This window comes from Zophobas morio, unplaced genomic scaffold (genome assembly GCF_036711695.1).
Source record: "Zophobas morio isolate AGI-343-1 ecotype UQ-CSIRO unplaced genomic scaffold, CSIRO_AGI_Zmor_V1 ptg000014l, whole genome shotgun sequence".
Classification (NCBI taxonomy): Eukaryota; Metazoa; Arthropoda; class Insecta; order Coleoptera; family Tenebrionidae; genus Zophobas; species Zophobas morio.
In genome coordinates this window covers 1,957,460-1,982,576 of record NW_026972119.1, presented here as the reverse complement: position 1 = coordinate 1,982,576, position 25,117 = coordinate 1,957,460, and the positions used below count along the sequence as shown (strand labels likewise).

Here is a 25,117-nt window from a genome sequence, read left to right as displayed (position 1 = left end):
TAATTTGTTTGTATTGTTTATTCATTATAATAATTCCATTTATTCACCAGAAACTTTTAAACGAAATAAAATCTAATCGACTAGAAATAACGGCAAAGTTGTGCTAGGCTCATCTGGCAACGTTGCAAATTATATAAATGGTTACTATGAGATTTTTACACATTGTTTTCGTCGCCCTCTGTCGAGTGGTAGCTTTATTAAATGTATTGTTGCTGCGATTTGGGTTATCTACGCGCGCGATTGGTGTCCAAGCTTTTCGCCGGCGTTTGACGGCCGGCTGTTGGTGCGCCATCTCTTGTTCGCCGGCCGTTGGCCTGTTCGCTCCAAACAATAGCATGGGTCTATCTATATGTATTTAATCAATGGTTCAAGTGAACCGACGCTCTGGCCGCTTCAGTTACAGAACTCGGGGCATAAATCGTACAGTATTCAATGGAAAATGTTCGCAGAAAGCTTAAAAAATAAAAAATCATCTACAGATTTCCCATTTCAACATATTTTTGTAACTAAAAATGCATTGACAGCTCTTCTGTAATTATAAATTAAGTCAATCTGTTCTTAATATATATGCTGTGAGGCGCCGCCTCACTTGCCTCATATGACGAGCCGCCACTGTCGAATAGTCCAAAATATTAACAAGGTGTAGTTTTTCCTGATTCGACGTATTAGCCGAAACACGTCTCCCCCGATGGCTGTATACTGTTATGGATGGTCTTGTTAGTTACAGTAGCATAAATCGAGAATTTTATTTTTGTAACTTGCGTGGATGTAGTAATTTGATCGGAATTTGATTTTTTTATTTCTGGTTCTACAGGTATATTGAGAAAAATTACAAATATTTTCATCATTTTCGATGGGATGCCTTTTTCTGAGACGCTTCATTGGAACTGTTTATATATAAATTATTTGTTTTATTTTTTATAATTTTAAAGTAACGTTCATGTAATCATAATTGCTTCTTTAACACTGTTTCTGGTGGGAACTTTTTTATGGCTGCATTGTACGTGTTTTGTAAGAACATAATTATTTGCTAAAATATTTATTGTTACTATGTTACGCATATCATTTGGTGTCGCGCGAAAGCAAATATTTGCAGATGTATTGCATAGTATGTATTATTAGAATACTTTATACACTGCGCCTTTTCTAATTTGTCAACATGCTTTCTTATTTTACCGGATTTCAGAACAAACTTAGTTATTCTTCAAAAAAAAGTATATTTCACAGAAATACGAACAAATACAGTAAATATGATGACCACAATTACAAATATGTGTTTTGTATACTGGTTATGTTGCGCAGGTGGTGGTGTGAATCAGATGAGGGTTGGTGCTGAACTGTCTTTATTTTTCTCTTCAAGGTCGTTGGAAGGGTAGGGTGTGAAAACCCAAAAGTGGGACATAGTTAATAGATTTTTAAAATTAAATATTTTTTGCACAACTGAAAACTGTAAATAAACTTCTGTCATTATTATTGGTTCATATGTTTCTATTTTCATGTAAACAAGAGCATCTGACTAATAGTTAATTTTGTTTTTTTCAGAAAACGATAGTCCCATTGCTTCACCTTTGGCTGGCTCAGGTCCAGGTGGTCACAAACCATCTTTTAAAAGCACTAAACTTGCCAGACGTGCTCGTTCATTTAAGGACGATTTTTTGGGTAAAATATCTCAAATGCGCAGCCCTACAGGTCCGGGCTTACGATCCCATAGTCCTAAAGACCGACCGTCCAAATCTGATATAATCGGTCATGGATATCCAACGACAAAAGGGCCTATACAGGAATTGGATAATTTGTGGAAACAAACCCAAGCAACCTTGAAGCATTTTAAAGATGTTGTCTCTAAACAAAAATTAGAGATGTTACCGGGAAATGGCACTATAGTGCTTGATACCGTTTGGCAAATCAATTTGGCTGTTAAATCTTCAGTGTCATCGGATTACAGTAGTGCAATTTTTTCAGCTACAAATCACATGTATCAAAGTGTAGCTAGGTTAATCAAACTGTGTGATGATGCTTTAATAGATGACAAAAGCAGCGAATTGACGAAGGAAAATGTTAACGAAATTGTGGCACAAGTGGAGATTGCGGTACAAGATCTTATCAGATTAGCTCAAGAAAAGATATCTCATCAACAAATTATGTACAAAACAACACCAAGATCATCATGTGTGAACACCAGCTTAGAAATGCCAGCACAACGAAATTCTTTACCCGACATCCCATTGACACCGAGAGAACGAGAACTTTTAGAACAGAACTCCCATGGTCCACCTTTGGTAAGGAGTAGTCACAGTTCGGAATCAATATTGAGAGATTCAAGTCCCCCGCCTAAACCACCACTACCAGACGGGTAAGTGACATCGACTTTTATACCTACATATATATAATTTTATTGACATAAAAATATTTTTCATCATACAAACTTTGTCACCCCCTTTCATATTCTTAGGGGTGGAATCTCGAAAAAATCTGAAATACGTGTTTCATTATTTGTGTTGAAGAATATTAAATTAATACTAAGTTGCACGTAAAAATTTACAGTAGAAATATTTTTCCCATACAAACTTCGCCACCACTTTTCACCCTCAGGGGTTGAATCTCGGAAAATGTTTAAATCCGTGTTTCATTATTTGTGTTCAAAAGCACCAATACCACGTTTCACGTAAAAATTTAAATTTACAATAGAATATTTTCCCCATACAAACTTCAGCACCACTTTTCACCCCCTTAGGGGTTGAATCTCGGAAAAGACTTAAATATGTGTTTCATTATGCATTAATACTAAATACCACGTTAAAAATTTAAAATAGAAATATCTTTCCTATACAAACTTATCCAACACTTTTCACCCCCCTTAGAGTTTGAATCTCCGAAAATACTTAAATAAATGTTACATTATTTGTCTTGAAGAACATTAATACCAGATTTTAAGTTAACTTTACCATAAAAATATTTTTCCCATACGCACCCCTTTTCACCCCCTTAGGGGTTTAATCTCGAAAAATACTGAAATACGTATTTCATTATTTGTGTGAAGAGCATTAAATTTTTAGTAGAAATATTGGTCCTTACAAATTTTACTACCCCTTTTCACCCCCTTTCCAAATTTCAAATTTCTATCATTAGCTGTTTGATCTGGCCGTTGATAGGTCAGTCGGGACATTGCCTTTTATATATATGTATAGATTTTTTTAACCTAAATTTTTCACTTCCATACAATTTTTCAAACATTTTTTTTTCATACAAACCTTGTTCTGATAATTACAAACACAACAAAAAAAGAATCAGCCAAATAGATGCAGTCGTTGTGAAGTGATACGCGTACATATATTCAGCAAATGGTTTTTATTTATAGAGATTATTATACAGGGTGTCCCAGAAATAAGTGCCTTAATTTTAATCAGTTATAGAGCTCATCAAAATCAACAACTTTTTTTAATAGGGTTTTGTTAGGAACTTTTTAGATATCAAGTTAAAAATTGTTAAAGTTTTATCCCAATTAAGGATACCCGCCCATGTGCCCATGGATCCTCAGTTCCCCATAGTCATTATAATCAGTAAGTTATGGTCAAAAACAGTTACTGGGATACGTATTTTTCTAATATGCCAACATGACAAACATTTAAAGAGAAATTGAAAGTGCTGATTCCTAATAGCCTACGAATTTTCATCGGCCCTAATGTCGCTGTTAATTACACCTTCCCTGGTGAATCCGGCATCATCAGTTGATGGTATAAGAGATACAAAATTTGCTTGTTCGTTTATTTTTCTATTAACCCGCTCACAAAAGCTTTCCTTACGTGTTGTGTTGGTTTCAATAACTGAAATTTCTGGTCATTCTGTGAGTATCTTCCAAATACTACTCACCAATGCTCAGTACATCACAAGCATCGCGTGCTAGTGCCCGGTCGAGCTTCGACACTCTCCAAAACAGCCTCTTCAATATTAGCAATTCTATTAATATGTAACCTACCCCCATTATGAGCTGCAGGTTTAAAAGATCCGTATCTCGAAGATGCTGTACAACGTTCTTAAAAGTGCGCACATTTGGCAGACGACGATTTGGGAAACGTTCTGAAATAGTAATTTACGCAACTAGTTCGGGATAGCCTGCTTCCCGCATGAACGCTTGTTTGAGGCACGACCGAAGGGAGTGCCGCATTTGCGTGAATGCGGGAAGCAGGCTCACGAACGTGTTGTGTACAATATTTTTTGTGTGCGGGAAGTTCGACCTCCCGCACTCTGGTGAATGCGCGAAAGCTATCAAAAAAGGTCATGAGTACAAAAAAATTCTTTTTGCACTCATGGCCTTTTTTGATGATGTTTCTGTTTTTTGTTAAATTTAATTTAATTCTGCGTTTATGTCTTATTTTTTTTGCTAATTTGTACAACATATGTCAATAGTGACTGATTCTTTAATAAAATAACGATCACTAGTTAAATTAATAATTTTTAAAGTGGTTTTGCGAAATTTTTCAGGGTGGACGGTATTGTTTAACTGCGTTAAATATTAACTAGCGTATTTCATCAGTTCTCAGAATAATGAACATAAGAATTGTACTCAGCGTTGTCGCTAAAGCAACTTTACAAAATTCTTTTTTTGTTGTACAAAAATAATAATGTTTTATAAAAGTTGAAGTACAAGTTCTGAAATTGAGAATTATGGCATTTCGTTAAATAAATGTTTGATGCCATGTTGTTGCCGTAGTATCAAACTTTCCTGTATTTAAAACATCGTCTTGGAATCGTATTGGTGAATGTGAAATAAGTGTTAAACAATACTTTAAACATTTATTACGTTAATTTATTATAAAAAAATGTTTTTTGAAAATTTTAAGCGATTTTTATCAAAATTCTAACAGGTGTTTAATATTTTTTTTACAGTTATAAAATTATTATCCAGGGCAACTTTGAATGTGTATTTTGGGTTGCATTTCGAATTCAGACAGACTCATAACTCGTGGATCATCCTGTCTAATGTCCGTTCCATACATGTTTACCTTGTGTGAACATATTATGTATGAAATACATATATGCTTAGATATACGATAACAAAATACTAAGCAGTGTAATTATGGGAACACAAAATATCTTTACTCAAAAAAAATACATTTTTTTTTACATTATACTGTAGAGTCTGACAAATAAAATAAATATGTAGCTGTGTTTTATTTTCGTGCATATATTTTCATAACTTCTTAGCCAACGGAATTATTTTATGTGATTATGATGCCACTCCAGACCTGTCTACACTAAGAATATAAAAGTTGCTGCTGTTTGTCTCTTACATTTGATCTGACCAACTTTAAGTGCATCACAAAATACATACATATGCAAAGCTTTTTATAAAATTATTTTTATAAAAAGTACAAACATAATGACCTAGTAGTTTATTTTGACGTTTATAATAATTCTTTTGTTAATTTTGAAGTCGGAGAAGTTTCTGGTCTTTGCGAAAAGATGCGGGTTAGATACACTAACGATGAAAAGGTTGATACGGTCTTATTTTGTGGAGGATGCGGAAAAATGCTGTTGCAGCAGCAAATCTCTGCGCAAAAGGATATCCCGCTAGGCAACGACCAAGATGTTTAGAAAAAACTGTAAGACAAAATTGTCCGAAAGAAACAAGAGTATTTTTTAAATCTTTTAAAAACAACACGTTGAGTCATCGAAAGCTGCGTGGAGAAAATCGACCAGTGGCGTCGAGATTTTTGTTCTTGTAGGGGTCAATGAAGATTGTAAAAAAAAATATTCCAGTAATTATTTACTTCTCTCGCAAAAGGAACTATAGTTCTGAAAAGTACTGATTTACCAGCCGAAAATATAGAATAATAATGATAATAAAACACCGTACACGGACGAAATCGAAAACAGCAACGGCAGGCACACCACTATAAAACAGCTGACTGTGACAGCTGAAAGCACCACTCAAATTTGAAAGTTACTCACCCGACTCAGAATTGGTCGTCTGCGCAACTTTCTTGGTGTGCTGTTTTCAAAAGATTTCCGCCCTTACCAGGTGACAGTAGTTTAAGATCTGAAAGAAGATTTTCCCAGAAGAATCCAATTTTGTAATTTTATGCAACATAAGAAAAAAAAATGTATAACCCACATTGGATCAGAACAGCTGATTTTCAAAATGTTTATTCCGTAAACGTGTGGGCTGCTATTGGAGATTACGTAATTCGCCCATACTTTTTTGAAGGCAACTTAACAGGTTGCAGGTATCGACAATTTTTGGAAAATGATTTGCCGGGTTTATAAGAGACTGTTCCTCTCAACGGTCGACAAGAGCTGTGGTTTCAGCAGGACGGGACACCACGTCACTATCACAGAGTCGTTAAGGATTATTTTTTAGTGTGTGGCAAATGTAAAAATGGATTATGTAGAAGAGACAGCAAAAAATATAATGTTGAATCTATTGCCACCAAATTCAGAACATTATACCAAAAAACATACGAGGAATTTCTGAATTGATGTGAAGATAAGAACGTAAGTCACTACTGAAGACAGTGGCAAAATTTTTGAAATTACCTGAGCCAAATACCTATAAGAGCAACTGTTTGAGGTGTTCCTTCGCCACACTTTTAACAGCGGCATGGTGGTTTTACGTTGAGGATTCGCTTTCGAACAAAAATGAAGATTACAAAACAGTTTTAGTTGGAAATCTCCAGATCCCTTCAACAAGCAAGTGTGTTGCTAATTACAATAATTCATGCACCAATATAAGCTTGAAGAATGATGTTGTCAATGAAAAAGTTAATCCGTATGCTTTTTTGTTATAAATAATTGTAAGATAGATGTAAATACTCACATTAACAAATAAATATTTAACAATTGGGTGTATTTAACTAAAACTTCATCGAGCTAAATAAGCGCTTTCACGCCCTAGGGACAAAGAGGCACTTTGCGCGCGGAGATGAAGGCAAAAAAGAACATTTTATTCGATTGTACATAAATGTATTTTGTGTTACTTTGAAAGTTGGTCAGGATTCTGTTATTATTATAATACCCACCCTGTGATTTTAAATTTATTTTTAGATAAGATTTTTCAATTGAAGTCAATAAAGATATACAACCCACAACACACAATTTGCACTTGTTTATTGAATCCAATATAAATTTAAAACACACCGAAGGCTGGCTTTTTCAAATATTTTAATTTTTACATTTATGTGCATCAAATCCCGTCTGTTAAAAAAGGTCAAAAAAACATAATTTACAGTCCTTGGTGGTATCTTGTAATGTAAATCCGTAACCAAACTTGTTATTGAAACTGAAACATCGTTACAGATCTTCAGATACACACGTCGATGAAAGACTAAACAAAAATGTAATAAAAAAGTAATGGTTTACTTGACTTATTTCTTTGTTAGATCGAGAAAGGGTTAGCTAGGTTTGGCAATCGCTTTCTAAAAGAAAATTAGCAGTACATCTTTTATTTAATGCTTATAATTATATTCTATTTTTACATTATTTTTGTACCGAATCTTGTTACAGCGTGCTGTTTAATATAAGTCATTCAGAGCCGAGCAGCTGTATAACGCCACCTCCTTTACCCCCTAAAAAGAAAAATTATAAGTTGCATCGACCTTCCAAAGAATGTTGTAGTATCGACAACTCGCCAGTAACTTCTAGTCTTGAAAGGTAATTTTTACTTCATTAAAATCACCATTTTAATTAACTACTTACTAATAGGTAATGATATATGACAAATAATAATCTGATTTTACTTATTCTTCTTTTTACGGAGAATTAAAAGTTGCAGTTATCAAAAATGTATATTTTAAGCTCATGCATACTAAAATTAGAGTAATACTTTATGAACAAAATAAATTAAAACATGCTTTTATAGGGTTTCAGTGCGATCAAAATCACCTGAGGACTCCATTTCACTTTTATCTGCGAGTGCAGGTAGTTTAGATTCGATGTTGAATCATTCAAGAGGAGAAGAAGATGAAGAAATAAAAGTGATAATGGACACAACATACGATGGTGAAGGGGCTTTAGAAAATCATACGTCAGATATATTCGGTAAGTGTTGGAATAGTGGATGACGAATAGTTTTACAATTTTGTGTAGGGCATAACGGATCACACAGTTCTTGGGAAGAATCATCGTTGAGCTCCAACATATCAAGTCAAATCCCTGACCAGCAATACGACTACAACAGATTATCTAATACAGACTCAGGATTTATGTCTTCGCAGTCATACAGATCCTCTAGTTACTCAAAAAGGAGTTCGCAACAAAGTTCTGTTAGTTCTCAATGGGTTACACATCAACATATGGTAAAACAGGTATCAGCTGAAGTTAAAGCTGAAAATGTTGTACAGAATTTCGGGAAAGACAACGAAGGTTACTTGACCATAAGGAATTTTAATCAAAAAACAAGTAGTAGTAGCAGTAGTAGTTCTTTGGTGTCCACTGTAATGAATCTGGGGCACCAAATTACCACAAATGAACCTGATACGATTTTTGACGATTCGCTGCCACCAGCGATTCCACAGAAGACAAGAAGAAAACAGGAAAGACAACCTTCACCTTATGATAATGTACCTGATAGCAGTTTAGGTAAGTGAGAGCAATTCATTTCATTTTCTTTATATAAATATCACATTCATACATCTCAGTCAAACTCCATCTCATAAATAAATATTAACAGTGTGCTGTTATATAATTTTTCTCGTAGTCAAAAACGATCATGTTTACTGTCATTTAAAACGCCAATTTTTATTAGGAATGCGCTTATATTTCTTCAAAAAATTTTTATTATCTATACAAAAACATGGTTTGAAATTTTCAGCAAGCATAATAAATTACAAACAGTATACACTATGTACAATAAATAACAAACAATATATATAATACATCTTTAATAGAATATGCAAATATAATAATCCCTCTTATTTTTTTACTAAATGCGCTGGCGAGTCATTACGATTCCTTGTTCAAATATTTACAACATGATTATTTTCTATATAGGAGGAGAGCTTTTGGTCACTTGTGCGGAGCACCAGTCTCATCAAAGTCTTTCCAGCAGTACGAGTGTGTCGAGTACAACCGCCTTGGACAGCAATAAACCTCCACCTCTCCCACCCAAAAAAAAGCATAGTAAGTAAAATTTGAGTTTTATTTGAAATTTTGGTTATGGTTGACATTATAGAGTCTAGAGTTATTAATATTAGATTTTTTAATGCGATAAAATTTGTTCATAGTGTTCCAGTCTGTGGCTTACTCTGGTAAGTAAGCCGCTAGAAAAGAACATTTTGTTATTCTCAAAAATGTTTTAGAGGCTTGTTATTTTTTTTGTTTTTTTTTTCTGCAAACTAATTTTGTAGTTTATTGTGATTTGTGCTACAGCACTTATATAACTGTATCGTTTCGTATTAATTCATTTCGAGTGTTTGTGGTGTTTGTGTGGTGTGGAAATGTATATATATATATATTTTCTTAATTTATTGCTCAAACAATTTACATTGCAAATATTTTATGATTTTAATTTTTTAGAAGTTCCTATAAGTTCATTAATTTCTATTACGTTAAAAATTATTAAATTGTATACTTTATTTCTTAAAGAAAGTCCGCAATGATTATTGTAAAAAAATACGTTTATCCATTGTACCCCACTATATACAGGTGTCAGAAAATTTTTTGGATTTTGGTACTCAATTAAAAACAGTTTTAATAAATCCCTATAGAAAAATTCGAACATAAATTAAGAATTTTGTAGTAAAAGTGTTCTCTTAATAAGTTACGCACCAAATTTACATTTTTTTTTTTTTTTTTTAATGAAACACCTAATTGCACCTGTAACCAGCCTAGCAAGGTTGGGGCGTGAGTTGATCAGAAATAATATTTAGTTTAAAAATTAAAATCAAATTAAATGGGTAGCGTGAATTTTGTCTGATCTTCCTACCTGAGAAGTGCTAATCACACATCACAGAAGAATGGGAATTCTCTTACCTTTCGAAACTTCCCTTTTCACTGCTCAAGGGCACGGCCTCACTCACTAGTACAAATGGGGTCATTAATAATGACCGCCTCCCGCAGCCATGGTCCTAGCTATGGACTGCCGAAAATACCCCAACCCTTGGAGAAAGCATGTGGTTGTTGTTGCGCTTGTACACCAACCTTGCCTTTCTCGAACGGTTCGGGTACTTTCGGCAGTCCACAGCTAGGACCATGGACGCGGGAGGCGGTCATTATTAATGGTCTCATCTGTACCACAGTCCTTGAATCACTAATGTTATTTTATCTAACTCGAAATGGGTTGGCCGCAAAGTCCGCAAAAAGAAAGTCCAACTTACAGTTGAAAATCGGTGACCCATATTTATTTATACACACTAATTATTTAAAATTACAAAAAAAAAATGAAATGAAGAAATGGATCACTGCTCAGGGTGATGTCCACAAATTTGGAATTGGAAGTAAAGTCACTTGAGCACCAAAGTAAAAAAATAAAATCCCGACCAAAGAACTAACATAAATCGTCCAAAACTAAGCTTTTATTACTTCGTAAAAAGTGGAGACCCCACCCGGCATCAGGGGGGCTAACAAAGAAAAACCAATGGAATGCAATTGTTGAAATGAAGTGCTTTCTGGTTCTCTCTCGAACCATGCCAGCAAACCGCCCAAATCGCTGTTGCTTTACATGTATTTATTAAAAATTACTTCCCTAACAATACCATTTACAGTATAAAGCAAACCTATTGAACAGCCATTTGGAGTAGGCCACTGGCTCACGACTTGATTAGGATAGCCAGCCATGGATCTCAAAACCCCTTCTGTTGCTTGAAACGGTTTCGCCTAGGTGAAATCGCAAACTTCATTCCACCTGTGGTAGGCTAGATCTATGGCTATCATCCATCCGAATTTTCAATCTTTCCTTTTGTCAAAACATACTTACATATCTACAAAGCGAGGAAATCGCTCGTAGTAATCGTCGACCAGTGGTAGATTTTTTCGCAAATACTACTTGTATATAAACACATATTAAACAAGCGATTACATTTTCTACATATCCTTATAACAACGGACGAAAAATACCGCTACCGCATTGATTGTTAGTTAGGTGTTCGTTTGAACGACAAATTTTAGATTATACATTCATTAACAAATTAAAAGTTTTTCGATATAATAAATCAAAAAACATGGAAAACGGCCTATTATCTTTAGAAAAATTAAATTATTGTACAGAGAAAGTTTTATTTTTTCATTATTTGCAGAAACATTAACGTAATAGTGAATTTCATACACCGTTTCTTTTCTAGATAAAAAATACAGGGGCCTTCAGAACTAATAGAAAACCTCTGAGTTATATGTTATGTTCTTGTTTTGTTACAGTGAAAATAATAAGTATGCTAAAAACATGTTGGAATACCACAAATTGATTTTTATGAAAGCTCAGTTCTGTGACTCCACACTACTCTTGTCTTTACATTTACCAACAATATCGGCGTTTTCTGAAAAAATTGTGCTGCAGTAAAAATATTTTAATAACTGTACCACGATGCAGCAGTGTTCGTACAATTTAAATCTTTTAAAATTTCTACCAAACCGGAATTTTTCTCACTAAACGAAATTAAATAATCACGATATTGACGTGACATTTTAAAATTGTATATTACTTAACAAAAAGAAATAAATGTGTAAAAAAGCTCAGCATATTTTTTAAAATGCTTTAATTAATTAAAATATTAATATCTTTAGTTTTCTCAGTGTTGTTAAAATAGTAAAACTTCTAATGATTGCAACTTTAACTTAAAACCGAAAAAGGGCTGGATACAGTTAAGACGGGCGATTTCACGTGTCAGTTAACAATTAATATGTATCTACTTTTTTTTCATTTGTTTTGAATGATTCACTTGTATGAATTTTACAGTTACTACTTCACTCTACTGCGCTGCCTTCTTTTTTCATTGCTTTTTTATGCAGCAATTGACACATCTAAATAAGTTTTGATTGTGCCATTTTCTCATCACGTTCCGGAGGCGTCCCATGCAATTTAACAAGTGGAAGGATTCCCATAAAACAATAATGCAACACTACAAGCATATTTTTCCTTATCTATTTTCAACATTATATGGAATGCATTTTTTTTATAATTTTTTGCATGTTAACGTGTTTTGCTTAATTTAGTAAATAATTTTGAATTACAATATCAAAATTTACTCTTCCAGTAATGGCTTACATGGAGATGTTTGGCAACTGCTCTCATGCTAACGAACAGGAATTTATGAGACACTCAGTACACATGGTTCAAACGCATTGGGGTCAATCATCCACCTCTGGGTTACCAACAACGCAGTCCTGTTCATTTAATCATACTTCTCACAGTTCTAGTCGATCATCACATTCTCAAATTCAGATTTTAAACGTACCACATTCCACGATGGACCAAAGGTATAATGTTTACTCGCAACTTTCTTTATTGTAAATTAGATTTAATGTACAAACATTACACTATATATGTTATAAATACGTATTTATTAAACAAAAATTACCATATATATAGTTCTACAGGTGTTTATTATTATATCTGTGAAAAAAATCTACTAGAAAAAATATCCAGTTAAAGTATTGTTCTCATAATTGTTGTATTCATCTAATGCTTTTTAGTCCTTTAACCTTTTGTTCAGTACTTCCATCAGTTATAAATGTATTAACGCTGTCTTTCGTTATGTGTAGATTATCATCACCAATGCATTCTCCAAATACCGACATAATGGAATCAAATTCTCCTCCTCCAGCCTTGCCACCAAAACAAAGATCAAGGATCAGCTCAGTTAAAACATCTCCACCTGTCACACCAACAGCAGGAGAAATTAAATCACAGTCTTCTGTTTCTGCATTGCCAGATCTTCTAGAACATACTACAAATTCCAAATCTAATGATGACAAAAACGAAGTTAATGAAGTTAGTGTCTGTGATATAGATTTAATGGAAGAGCCCAATGTTGAAAAGTGGTTGGTCATGAAAAAGCCAGATGAGGAAGGACCAGATATCAGAGGGGGTCCAATAGACGCTTTGATTATCCAAGCTACGAAAGCTACCAAAAATGGTGGTAAGTTGACTATTTTTAAAGTTTATGCTTACAGCTTTATTAATTTGGTATCAAAATTTATGACATCTCGCAAGTTTGTCACTTATTACTCTATTAAAATGTGACAATGCCATAAAAGTTACTTAGTTTAAAGGACCACGATTGTAGCTCACTCAAGAACTATTGACAACATTGATGTTGTATGTTTGCTTTAAGAATATATAGTGACTATATAAAAAAATGCTTATAAAACCAAGAGTGGTTTGCTAAAAACGACTTGCTCCCAAGGAAACAATTTAAAGAGCAATTAAACCAATGTTTTTATAGCTATGTGGAACCGTTGACTACAGATAATAACTAATACACTGTTTAAAATATTGACAATGTTTAAGCGATTGGAGCTAAAAATTAGCAACCATGTTGAGCAAAGTATTTTTACTTGTGAAATTTTGAGTAACATCGAAGTGTATTCAAATGATTGAAATTTGTTTGATGTTCAACTACTTGTATGTTAAAACTAAATGTTGTCAGCTCGAGCTCTTGGTTGAGAATGATGTCGAACGTGATGTTTGTCATTTTCGTAAGCAAACCTCTACTTCTCAGGTGGGTGATGGTCGAGACCATCCCTGCTTAGTTGATACTCAACACGCTCGGAAAGTAAAAAGTTGAAAAGGGAAGGATTTAGTTCAAATACTTAGTTGTTGCAGCCGATTTATTGTATGATGTCTCTAAATACATTTCATTTTGTGAAGTTAAAGCAAAAAAACTTTCTCAAAAACTTGTCATGATTGATTGATTAATCAACCGCTAGTATGTTATATCACAAGTAGTTAAAAATCAACATTTGAAGCACATTCATTGAAGCTTTTGAGTAAAATTTGCAAGTTACATAATTATTAAAATGAAAGTAGGATTGCAATAAGTAAGATTTACCTTTACGCTAGATAAACAGATTTCACATCTCTAAATGAAATAGATGCATTTTTAACTAGAAATTCATGTGTATTAGAAAATTTTTAAATTTTAATTTTGGATCATTCATCTTACGCAATTTGTTTTTGCTTCAAATTGCAGAAGAAAAGGAAAATGGTATGTAAAACATTAAACTCTCTAATAGAAGCAACTTTTCTTCACTTTTTCTCTGTTACACTCTACACTGTTAAGCATATGTGATTCTATTGCCAAGTGTTTTTACAAATTATGTAAATATATTTTTCAGTTTATGATGATATACTGCATTTTAAAAGCTAAATTTTTTGTGTTAAGGTGGTTTGGTAGTGCATGCAAATAGTATTTAAAAGGGTGCAATTACTTATTACTATAGAGCGGCAGGAGAATTCGTTGTATCTGGCGCTATGCAATAACAGTCTGTTATTTTGTCACTCTTCCTCACTTGCACAGTTTCTAACAACGATGACGCTTAGCAGAGAAGTAACACAGTACTACGACTCATTGATTAAATACATCGGCGTTTGACGGCCGAATGTTGGTGCGCCATCTCTTGTTCGCCGGCCTTTGGCCTGTTCGCTCCAAACAATATCATGGGTCTATCTACATATATGTATTTAATCAATGTACGACTTAACCTACTCCCCCAATCTGTTTCGGTAGTAGTTCCAGTAATCAGATTCATCTAGGAAACAGATACTAGTGTTATATTGTATGAAACCATAAACTTTAAAAAAGGTGTTAAATACAAATATGTTGATTGTACTTATAGGTACTTTGCATTTATTGGTATTTTGATTTAAGACTTTACCTACAGTAACAATCTTTTTAAGTATAACAGGTAATGACTGTTTACTTATTTGTGTGTTCTGCAAATTACAATGTGTGTAAGAAGTGTTTTTTCATTCTTTCATTTCCTTGTGAATAACAAGACGGTGAAAAAACACCTTTTTATCCAACTCAACATAAAGACATAAAAAAAAAATATAAAGCAAAATATTAAAAAAAAAAATCGTCGCAAATTTTTTTTTAAATTATCTGAATTTTCATTTTACTATAAAATTGAGAAAAAAATACACTGCAAAGTTCGATATTTTGATACGTTTTATTTGCTTTTGTAAAATGGTACATATTTCTTTAAAGCATTTTCTGCGCTTCGTTTTTGCGTAAGTAATGAAGCATGCATTTTTGAGACGCATGAAATTATTTCATTTACTCGGGTATTATGCTTCTTTGAACAATCCGATCCAACATTACCAAATTTTACATCAAGTTGTACTAGCGAACAACGTTGCTCAGAATTTTTTTTTTTTTTTTGATATGCAATAATTTAAAGTATTAAATAGTGAAGCTAAAGATGCATTTTTTTAAATTTGAAATGGTATTTTTTGCTTTTTTCCGCGGGCTATTCTCCATTTGCAAATTTAATATCATTACTTTTGGCTAATAAATAGAAAAGTTATTTGAGGTTTCCTCTTTTAGCTGATACACCCTGTATATATATATGAGAAAATAAATATGCCGGTAGCTTTTTCTTTGACACAACCAACATTTTTTTATTTTATTTTTTCTAAAAACAACAGTCTAAATTACGAGTATATTGAAATATTTTCAAAAGTAGATCATAGAGATGCCATAAAAATTTCAAAATGGCCTATCAACCAATAACTGTACTAATTGAATTCATGTTATTTGAATTGAGACATACCGTATACATAGATGGTTATCATGTATTTTGGAACGTACATCAAAAGATTTTTTTATTACATATATTCTTATATGCAACTGAATCAGAACGAAAAATAAAATTATGTGTAGTCTTGATGTCAAATATACCATATTGATGTTATACATACATTATAAACATTTAAAATTTTCAAAAGTACATTAAAACATTGTGTCTAGTAAATTTTGAACATACATTTTTAATCATGATATGTGGTTGTGCTCCTAGTGTAAAGATATTTGGGACATGGCGTTCAACTTAACGCCAACTGTTTTGCAACATAAGAATTATTTGAGCAGTGCTGCAAATAGTGACCAGTACTATTAGTTTTGATGCCAGTACCTGCAAAAATAAATCCGATAAAATATCTTGTTATAGATATATTTAAAAATATATGTTGGATTGTACTAATTTATTTATTGTTATTATATATTCTGACACTTCTTCAATTGTCGTTTGTGAATTTGATAATTGTTTAGGTTTGCGCGTACCCCTTCTATGAATTTTTGGATTCATAACTCCAAAATTTCTAAATATCATAAATTTTATCTGTAACATTTTAAAACTATCAAATCACCTTAATGAAACTACAAATAAGTAGTAAAGTTTAGTATTCCCTAAAAACTAAGAACATACATATTTTTTAAGTTCTATTTACGTTGGTAAATCGAGATTGAATGCACATACTCTATGACCTTTATTTTTACAACATTATAACTTTGATTAAGATATTTATGCTTCAAAATATTTTGGGTGATTGGTTCACTTATCTAAGGCTATATGTCTTGTTTTCTTAAATGGGAACTGTAATTAATGACCGCTTCATTTCTTACTGTTTTTCACTTTACTGAGGTCATATAACCTTAGAAGGTTTAGATTATTATTGCATTACATTTTTAAACTATCTAAATGTTTTTGTATATTAAGGAATAACGAATGTTTTGCCTAAAAAAAAGTATGTTTTCAGTTTTCATGTACCAAGAAGCATTTCTGACAACTTATCGCACGTTTATCACTCCTTTGGATCTGATCACCAAACTTATAAGAAGATACGAACACTTTTCATATCAACCTAACAAAAAATTACGATCGGAAGCTTTTGCACTGATTGTTCGAGTCGTCAATGATCTAACGTAAGTGTAACAAGTCTTCTTAATTTTCTGATATATGTATATATGTGAATGTCTGCAGTGTTTCAGATCTAGACGACGAGTTGCAATGTAAACTGATGAATTTTGTGCAACAATTGATTTCTTCTGGTGAAATAACTTTGGCAAAAGCGCTTCGAGTTAAACACTTAGAACGATATGAAGCAAAACAGCTCAGTTTAAAATATACTAGTGTTGTAACTAGTTTGTCCCTTAGTGCTAGATCATCAACTCTATTAGATTTTAAGTCGGAACAAATTGCTGAACAAATGACTTTGCTTGATGCAGAATTATTTATGAAAATTGAAATTCCAGAAGTTTTAATATGGGCACAAGAGCAAAACGAAGAAAGAAGTCCCAACTTGACAAGGTTTACTGAACATTTCAATAAAATGTCTTATTGGGCGCGGACTAGAATTTTAACAGTTGATGGAAAAGATGTCCGAGAGAGATACTTTCTTAAATTCATAAAAATCATGAAACATCTAAGAAAAATTAATAATTTCAATTCATATTTGGCGTTATTATCGGCGTTAGATTCTGCACCCATTAGGAGATTGGAATGGCAAAAACATGTACAAGAGGGCCTAAAAGAATATTGTGCGCTGATTGATAGTTCATCGAGTTTTAGAGCGTATAGGCAAGCGTTGGCAGAAACACAACCTCCTTGTATCCCGTACATGTAAGAAACGTACTACTGTTTGTTTAATAAATTTTTTACTATTAAATTTTAGTGGGTTGGTTTTGCAAGATTTGACATTCGTTCATATCGGAAACAGTAATCTTCTAAGTGATGGTACAATAAATTTTTCCAAAAGATGGCAACAATTTAATATCGTTGAAAATATGAAAAAATTCAAAAAGGGGTGAGTATTTAAAAAAATCACGTACTAAAGTTGTACTGTTCTTGAGTAGCCTATTCTAAAATTATTTGCAGAATGTTCAATTTTTGAAGTATAATATACAACTTAGTTATTTTAAATGAAACAACCTATATATGTTTACATAGTCTGATTGGCTTCTTCCTAAGCGTTATAAAACCACCTGTTACTTTTGCTTAAAATTTAGCAATTGGTAGCAGCTTCGGTTGATTGAGAACGGCAATAAGAATATTGTCGGAATATGAACGTTGCCAAATTTACGATCAACAAGTGGTTTTTCTATTTGTAGCAGTGGCGGCTCGTCATATGAGGCAAGTGAGGCGGCGCCTCACAGCATATATCTTAAGAACAGATTGACTTAATTTATAATTAAAAAAGAGCTTTCAATGCATTTTTAGTTACAAAAATATGTTGAATTGGTAAATCTGTAGATTATTTTTTATTTTTTACACTTTCTGCGGACATTTTCCGTTGAATACTGTACGATTTATGCCCCGAATTCTTTAACTGAAGCAGCCAGAGCGTCGGTTCACTAGAGCCAATGAAGCCCAATCACAGACACGGATTTCCATGACTCAGCTGCTATACTCCTATACATGAATTCGCTCGGAACTGAGGCGATATCTTCGACGCTTCTCGGCCAATTTCGGCGGACCCATTAAACCATTTTCCAATTTATTTTACAGAATGGAAGGGGTGCAGTGTGCGTGGGTAATTAGCATAAACGTGAATAAAAGTCCAGGAGTTGGTGTTTCGTGTTTTTGTTTCTTTCATAGGTACAGGGTACAGGTGAGTGAAAAATGAATCCCGAGTACGATATTGTCATGTTGCTTCTTGAAACGCCGTTTTCACGACGAACCGAGTTAGAACGTAGGTAAATTTTGCTAAATATCGAACAGTCAAAACCGTTAACTTCCATTGATAAGCGACAATGTCATCAGTACTCCAGGTCTTTTAAACCAGCCTGGTACGAAACATAAACGGCTCTGCCGTAGCCGTAATATTTATGCTGAAAGTCTATATTGTTGGCCGTGTCTACTCTTAGGCAATGTAAAAAACACATGGACGACGTCTCCGGGATATAACGATTTAAAGAATTTCATTCGAAGTGCAAAGTTACATAAAAGTTCCAAAGTACACATTAAAAATTTCATGGGCTTAAAAGATTTAGAAAGGAACACAACTATTGCCGAATCCCTCCAAGAAAGTGCTAGTTTAAACAAAATTTTGACTTGTAAAAACATTGTTGATTAAATGTGTTATGGGTGTTAATATTATTATTATTATTACTATTATTAGGACCCACTACTGACTGGGAAATGAACGGTATTCAGGCAAGACTTCTATCATTACTAACTACTAAGACCAAGTAATATGCATTAATCACATTAATTTAATTAATTTTATTATTGATAATATTATTGTCAAACTTCTATCATCGCCTCACCACATCAGACAGTCACGAGCCGCCACTGATTTGTAGATATTCTCGCCTACACAAAATATTGTTACGTCGTTCGGTAATTAAAATCGGCATGGGTAAAACTCAACAATTTATTTCTCAGTAACACAAAGTTACACTAATTACACAGCGATTAATGTTCAGAATAATTCCGACTAGTCTGGTGACAATTTTCGGCAATGACCTTTCCTTCTTCGGGGGAAAAAAAGCCATAACAAATCTCCTGTCTGGAAACCTATTGAGTTACTCTTAAGCTCGTGGCGTGTTTTCATTCTATCTTGCCGTCCGAATCTTATGGCGCATCATTTCGTGAACGCTCAACAGCTTCTTCGTCAAGTCATCGTCATAATTTGTGACCTTCTTTGGTCCTTCACTTGGAGAGCCGAACAGTATGTCACAAGGTAGACGAAGCTCCCGCGAAAACTATGCACGCCGGTGTCTGACCCGTTGTGTCATGGACAGCTGACCGATAAGCTTTCAGGAACAGTGGAAAGTGTATACCCGAACTTTCTGATGTTCAGGCACCACCTTCAAAAAATGTTCTAACATGGTGTGATTGAACCGTTCTACCGTTCCATCCGACTGCGGATGCAATGGCGTAGTCCATCTCTTCCGCATCCCTAGTAGTTCAGTAATCTTTTAGAATAGGTTTGACTCGTAGCTTCTGCCTTGGTTTGCATGCTTTTCGATTGGTACTCCAAACCTCTTGATCCAATTGTCAGTCAGCATCATTGCAACCGTAGTGGCTTCTTGGTTCTGTATGGCATAAGCTTCGGGCCATTTTGCTGAAATAATCGTTGATGATCATTATGTACTTATTCCCGTACTCGGTCACCGGGAAAGGACCTGCTGTGTCCACTGCAATTCTTTCGAAAGGTGACCCGACGTTATATTGGTGCATGAGCCATCTCGCCTTAGTCGTTGATCCTTTGACCGCTGCACAAGTCGTACATTTCTTGCACCAATTCTCGACGTCTTCTCGACAACGGACCCAGTAAAATCTCCCTAACTTTAGAAAGCGTCTTGTTGATTTCAAAATGAGCACCAGCGCTCCCGTTGTGCATTTCTCGAAGTACTTCCTTGATTCTGATGGCCGGAACCACCAACTGCATGGTGGTATGTTTCTCATTCGGACTTTCCCAAGCTTGCTTAAACAATCCATTCTCGACACGTAGGGACTCGCACTGACCTCATAACTCTTTGAAAGAGAGTGATTGGTCTGATATTTCCGACCAACCTGGCCATTACCCCATCTTTTTTCCATTTGAGCAGCGGTTCGATATTCAGTTTTCGTTCTTGATCTTTTCTAAGCTGAGTCGTTGTTCATTCTTCATCTTCTGTGATTGTTGTCCTTTCGCAGCTGAACAACGCTTCGCGCTGATTAATCTTGTCGCATTGTTGTGAAGCTTACCAACCGTGAAGGTAGAATGAGAGGAGGGAAGATAATTTGAAAAAGTGGCTGGTACTGCGCTTTTGGTGGGGGTTATAAATAGCTTTTCTAGCTCCTCCGAGAAACTGGTTGTTCCAGTGGCGTGCTCGAAAGCATTTGTCGAGGGGCTGAACATAGATACAAAAATTAATCAGTAACAAGTTAATGGCATTGATTATATATTATGTATTTAATCAATGTTAATGATAAGGGTCATGAATGAGTAGTGGTAAAATTATTTTACTATTTGCTGCCTGTGGACCCATTAGTAACCAAAATGCACCGCCTCTGATCCTCTGTTGATAACCGACAACTACCGATGTAGTACGGAAAGGGTCATAAATGGCTCTTGCGTGGAGCTCTTTTGCCGACGTTCCTTTAACATGGGTTAAATTAGGTATACTCCCTCCTGTCATCCTACCTCCATGTTACCAGCCCTGTATTGGATCTTAAAGTGAAACTGTTGAAGCCGTTCAAGCCATCTAGCCACTTGTCCTTCGGGATTCTTGCGTTCCTAATGTTCAACAGCTCTGACGATCGCGAACAACTCTTTCCGTGTAGCACAGTAATTCTTCTCGGGTTTCGATAGTACGCTGCTGAAGTACTCGATGACTTTTTCTTCCTTGTCCTGCACCTGTAACAATGCGGCACCTATTCCAAGGTTACTCGCGTCCAATGATTGCGAATAGGACAGAATAGGACTAGAACATACTGCATTCTTCAATCTTCAAATTTGTCTCCTTCATTCGGCTAAATACTTCTTCTAGATTGGTTAAGTGATCCTCAAATGTTTTCCCCATTATCATGATGTCATCTAAATAAACCATGTCTTCTATGTTAGCCCTCCTAATACCATCTCCTTAGCCTCTCAAAAGTAGCATTATATAGTCCAAAAGACATTACAGTAAATTGATACGAGCCGCTCCCGGCAGAAAAAGCGGTATTTTGCTTGTCTTCTGAATGAATACCAAGTTATCAGTAGTCGCTCTTGAGGTTCAACGTAGAGAACCAGGCGGATCCCGATAATGTGAGCGTGTCATCAATTCGTGGAAGCTGGTAACTGTCCATAATTACATAGTTTACTTTCCTGTAGCCTAAGCAGGATCTCGTCGACCCATCTTTTTTGGTGATTAGCCCTGCAGGCGAAGATCTTGGACTGTTTGATTCCTCTATAACACCTACATCCAACATTTTCCGTACCAGTTCCCCGGTTTCTTGTTTTGCCAAAAGTAACCTTGCGCCGTACGTACTAGAAAGTCCTTTAAGCGTCGTACCGAGGCGGTGTATGGATTATTTCGTAACACTATATACTTATATAGTATGTAACTTTACAATACAAGTTATTTCCATTTGATGCTGTTAATAACTAACCATAGACATTGCAGTTTAATGTTTGAATATATTAAAATAAAATTTGTGTTATTTGCAGCACTCATTCGTTCAAGAGACATGAGCGCATAATTCAATTTTTTCAAAACTTTGATGATTTCATTGGAGAAGATGCAATGTGGCAACTATCTGAGACTATAAAACCCCGTGGAGGCAAGAAACCTACTTAGTAAGTAAGATGCTATGATGGGATAATAGCAATACTTCACAGCTATATCGCAATTTGAAAATCTACATATGTATATATATACCGGCTGTCCCAGTTTTTTTTTGTGGTAATTTCATCATTCATACATGATAGAGTAAATAAATGATTTTTTTTTTTTTGGTGCAACATTGCCTGTTTTTTTACATATTTTGAAATTCAACAATACATATATAAAAATAAAAATCATTATATGCTGCAATAAGTAAAATCATCTAACTTAAGGAGAGTATTTAATGCACCAAAAATACAAGAAATATCACCGCTAAATTAAATATTTAATGAGGTTCACATAACGAATATATACAACAATCAAACTGGGACAGCAGAGCGTGTATTTTAAATAATACATTTATTTTATACATTGTGTGTACATCTAAAATATCAGTATTTTACGAAATACTATTTTTGCGGAAATTTTTTGTCCTTTCTTGGAGATTGAACCGTTGTGTGACTGCCACTGTCATACGATGTTAACATCTCAAAAACAGTAGGATTTAAACATTTCTCATTTGAGATTTCATTCAAACAAGGAATATTTATGCAACGAATTTTCTTTAATCTTTCTATTTTTATTTTTTCTATACATTAACGGTAAACTATTTTGTAAACATCAATGTGCCACAATTTTTGTTTGTGTCACATGATCTGAAAACTCCATAAATAATTTTTTAAAATACGTTTATCATTTCAAATCAAGGACGTTGTACGTCATTGTTTCAAATCCATTCCTTGTATTTTCAGTATTTTAAATTTACATTAAATTGGATTGTAAATAATAAAATTTAGATTTTAATGCAAAAGGTCCTTGTTTTTTATTTGTGACTTTTATACACCTACGAATGTTGCTGCAAATGTTACATCGGTTACTTAATTGAATGACATTAATAATTAATTGAGTGATCTAATTTTGTCTTCTTCTTCACATACTGACAGTACTGATAAAATTTAGAAAACTCCTATAATGCAAACCATATGAGTTTAATACAAGAACGTTGTATTAAGAGGACGGACGATGCCCTACCGTTCAAGTGTTGAGAAAGTGACTAACAATTCTTTCAGTCCACAATTACCGTTAACAATCTATTTTTAAACAGCCCGCCCACTAAAACTAAAAGTTGATACAGTGCGCGGTGTAAAAGCAGTGAAGTCGCACAGGTTTCCATCTTTCGAAGTAGCACAGGGATGTGATAATTCATTTTTCTCCAGTAAGGTATCACAGCAAGTGCCAAGTCATTTTCTTTTATTTCGCTTTAATGGCTTGTATAACTCATGTTTTACGTTACTACAGACTGTATTATAACTTCATAAAAAATTAATACGCATTAAAACATTGATTTGTTAAAATATAAATGAAAACATACTAGATTTGGTATAAAATTATAATGGTTACTAGACTAGGGGATTCAGTTGGTTTTGTCGGGTGCAAGCTTATTCTTGCAAAAAATTCAATATATCGTTTATTCGTTGAACTATTCAAAAACTTAAATTATGTATATGTCTGTTTTGCAACATGTCTTGCCTATTTTTAGAAGGTGTTATTTTATATATTAAACAATGATATGACGTTACTTTTGCAAAACTACAAAGAAAAAATTAAGCTCTTATTTTGTGGTATAGGGGTGTTTTCATTTTTGTCATTACTTCACACAGATTTTATGAATTTTATTCATCTGTGTCACTGTGTAGGTATAATGAATAGACAGCGGATTTCTGTCGGGTTACGTCACGATAATAGGTGGGGACGCGCTGGATCGCCAGGACTCAGTAGCGGGTGATAGATAATAATCACTGAATTTAATTATCACTTATTCCATAAATTCAATTAACGATTTATTAATCAAACGGCTAAGTGAATGAGAACTGGAATTAACAGCAGAGTGCAACGAAGCAGCGTTATTCTAATCTCAAATAAACGAAGTGCAGCCCGTGACTGCAATGAATTCCCATCCCGTACGAGCCGTACCGAGTTTGGCTTTGCCTAGCCCGACAGAAATCCGCTCTCTAATAATGAATCACATGAAATGATTTGTAAATTTTTTAAATGTGATTTGTAATTAAAAATATAGTATTAATTGAAAAAAATTACACTGATTTAAGCGATCGTACTCTTTTCTTTAGTCTCAATTTATTGTAGAGTCGTTCAAAAAGTAACGGGTGTGACTTCATCTGTTACAAACCAGTTGTAGTATTTATGGAGAGTTCATAAATTAACTACTAGTATTTTTCAATGTAAGACTGAATTTTTGTATTATATACTTATTTCCTAAAAAAATAATAAGATTACGAGGTTATACTTTCTGTTCTTACAATACTTACTTATTACGATCAACTTTACTGACGTACTAACAATTTCGTTTATATTCAACGACGTTAAGACACTGTTGTAGCACTTCAAGCTGTATGTTAGATAAATTTACATAATATAATAGTTATATGTGTAATACGAGCATAATTGTTAGAAAAAAAGTTAACTATTAGAAGGCCTAACTAAATTTAAGCAAATACATTATGAACGGCTGAGTAGACTGCTCTACAAAACCCAAGTAAATCACCCTAAAAGGATTAATCAGTATAATAAAAAGGAATTTTAGTTGCAGTATTTTTTAAATCTATATTATACAGATGTGTTTTAAATTTGCGAAAGTGTCGAAGGGTATTTTTCGAAGTAATAGCTCCTATTAGCTCAATTATATAAGAGAAAAATTCATTCTGATGTTTTTCAAATTATTTCTACAGAAATGTGCTTTTATAACTTAGATCATAGAATAGAAAATGTTGGTACATATCATCGTTATTAAAGTCTAATGATGGGCTGCTTCACTTGTACAGATAACTGAGTTAGTTACAAACAATAAACGTGCATTGCGACATTTTAAA

At 33.9% G+C, this 25,117-nt stretch overlaps 1 protein-coding gene across 5 annotated transcripts in view; it reads left to right on the top strand.

Moving 5' to 3' along the window:
- The window catches only part of C3g (C3G guanyl-nucleotide exchange factor), a 61,780-nt gene extending 36,663 nt beyond the window's left edge, over positions 1-25,117 (top strand). For 3 of the 5 annotated variants that reach the window (XM_064056242.1, XM_064056240.1, XM_064056244.1), the window contains exons 2-13: positions 1,543-2,353; positions 7,504-7,650; positions 7,859-8,037; positions 8,086-8,577; positions 8,989-9,117; positions 9,222-9,245; positions 12,186-12,408; positions 12,694-13,070; positions 16,691-16,856; positions 16,915-17,553; positions 17,606-17,737; positions 22,073-25,117. In XM_064056242.1, the coding sequence (XP_063912312.1) occupies positions 1,543-2,353; positions 7,504-7,650; positions 7,859-8,037; positions 8,086-8,577; positions 8,989-9,117; positions 9,222-9,245; positions 12,186-12,408; positions 12,694-13,070; positions 16,691-16,856; positions 16,915-17,553; positions 17,606-17,737; positions 22,073-22,202 (3,449 nt within the window). In that variant the 3' untranslated portion in view covers positions 22,203-25,117. The remainder of the gene's footprint in view (positions 1-1,542; positions 2,354-7,503; positions 7,651-7,858; positions 8,038-8,085; positions 8,578-8,988; positions 9,118-9,221; positions 9,246-12,185; positions 12,409-12,693; positions 13,071-16,690; positions 16,857-16,914; positions 17,554-17,605; positions 17,738-22,072) is intronic. The other 2 variants (XM_064056243.1, XM_064056241.1) reach the window with 2 other exon arrangements.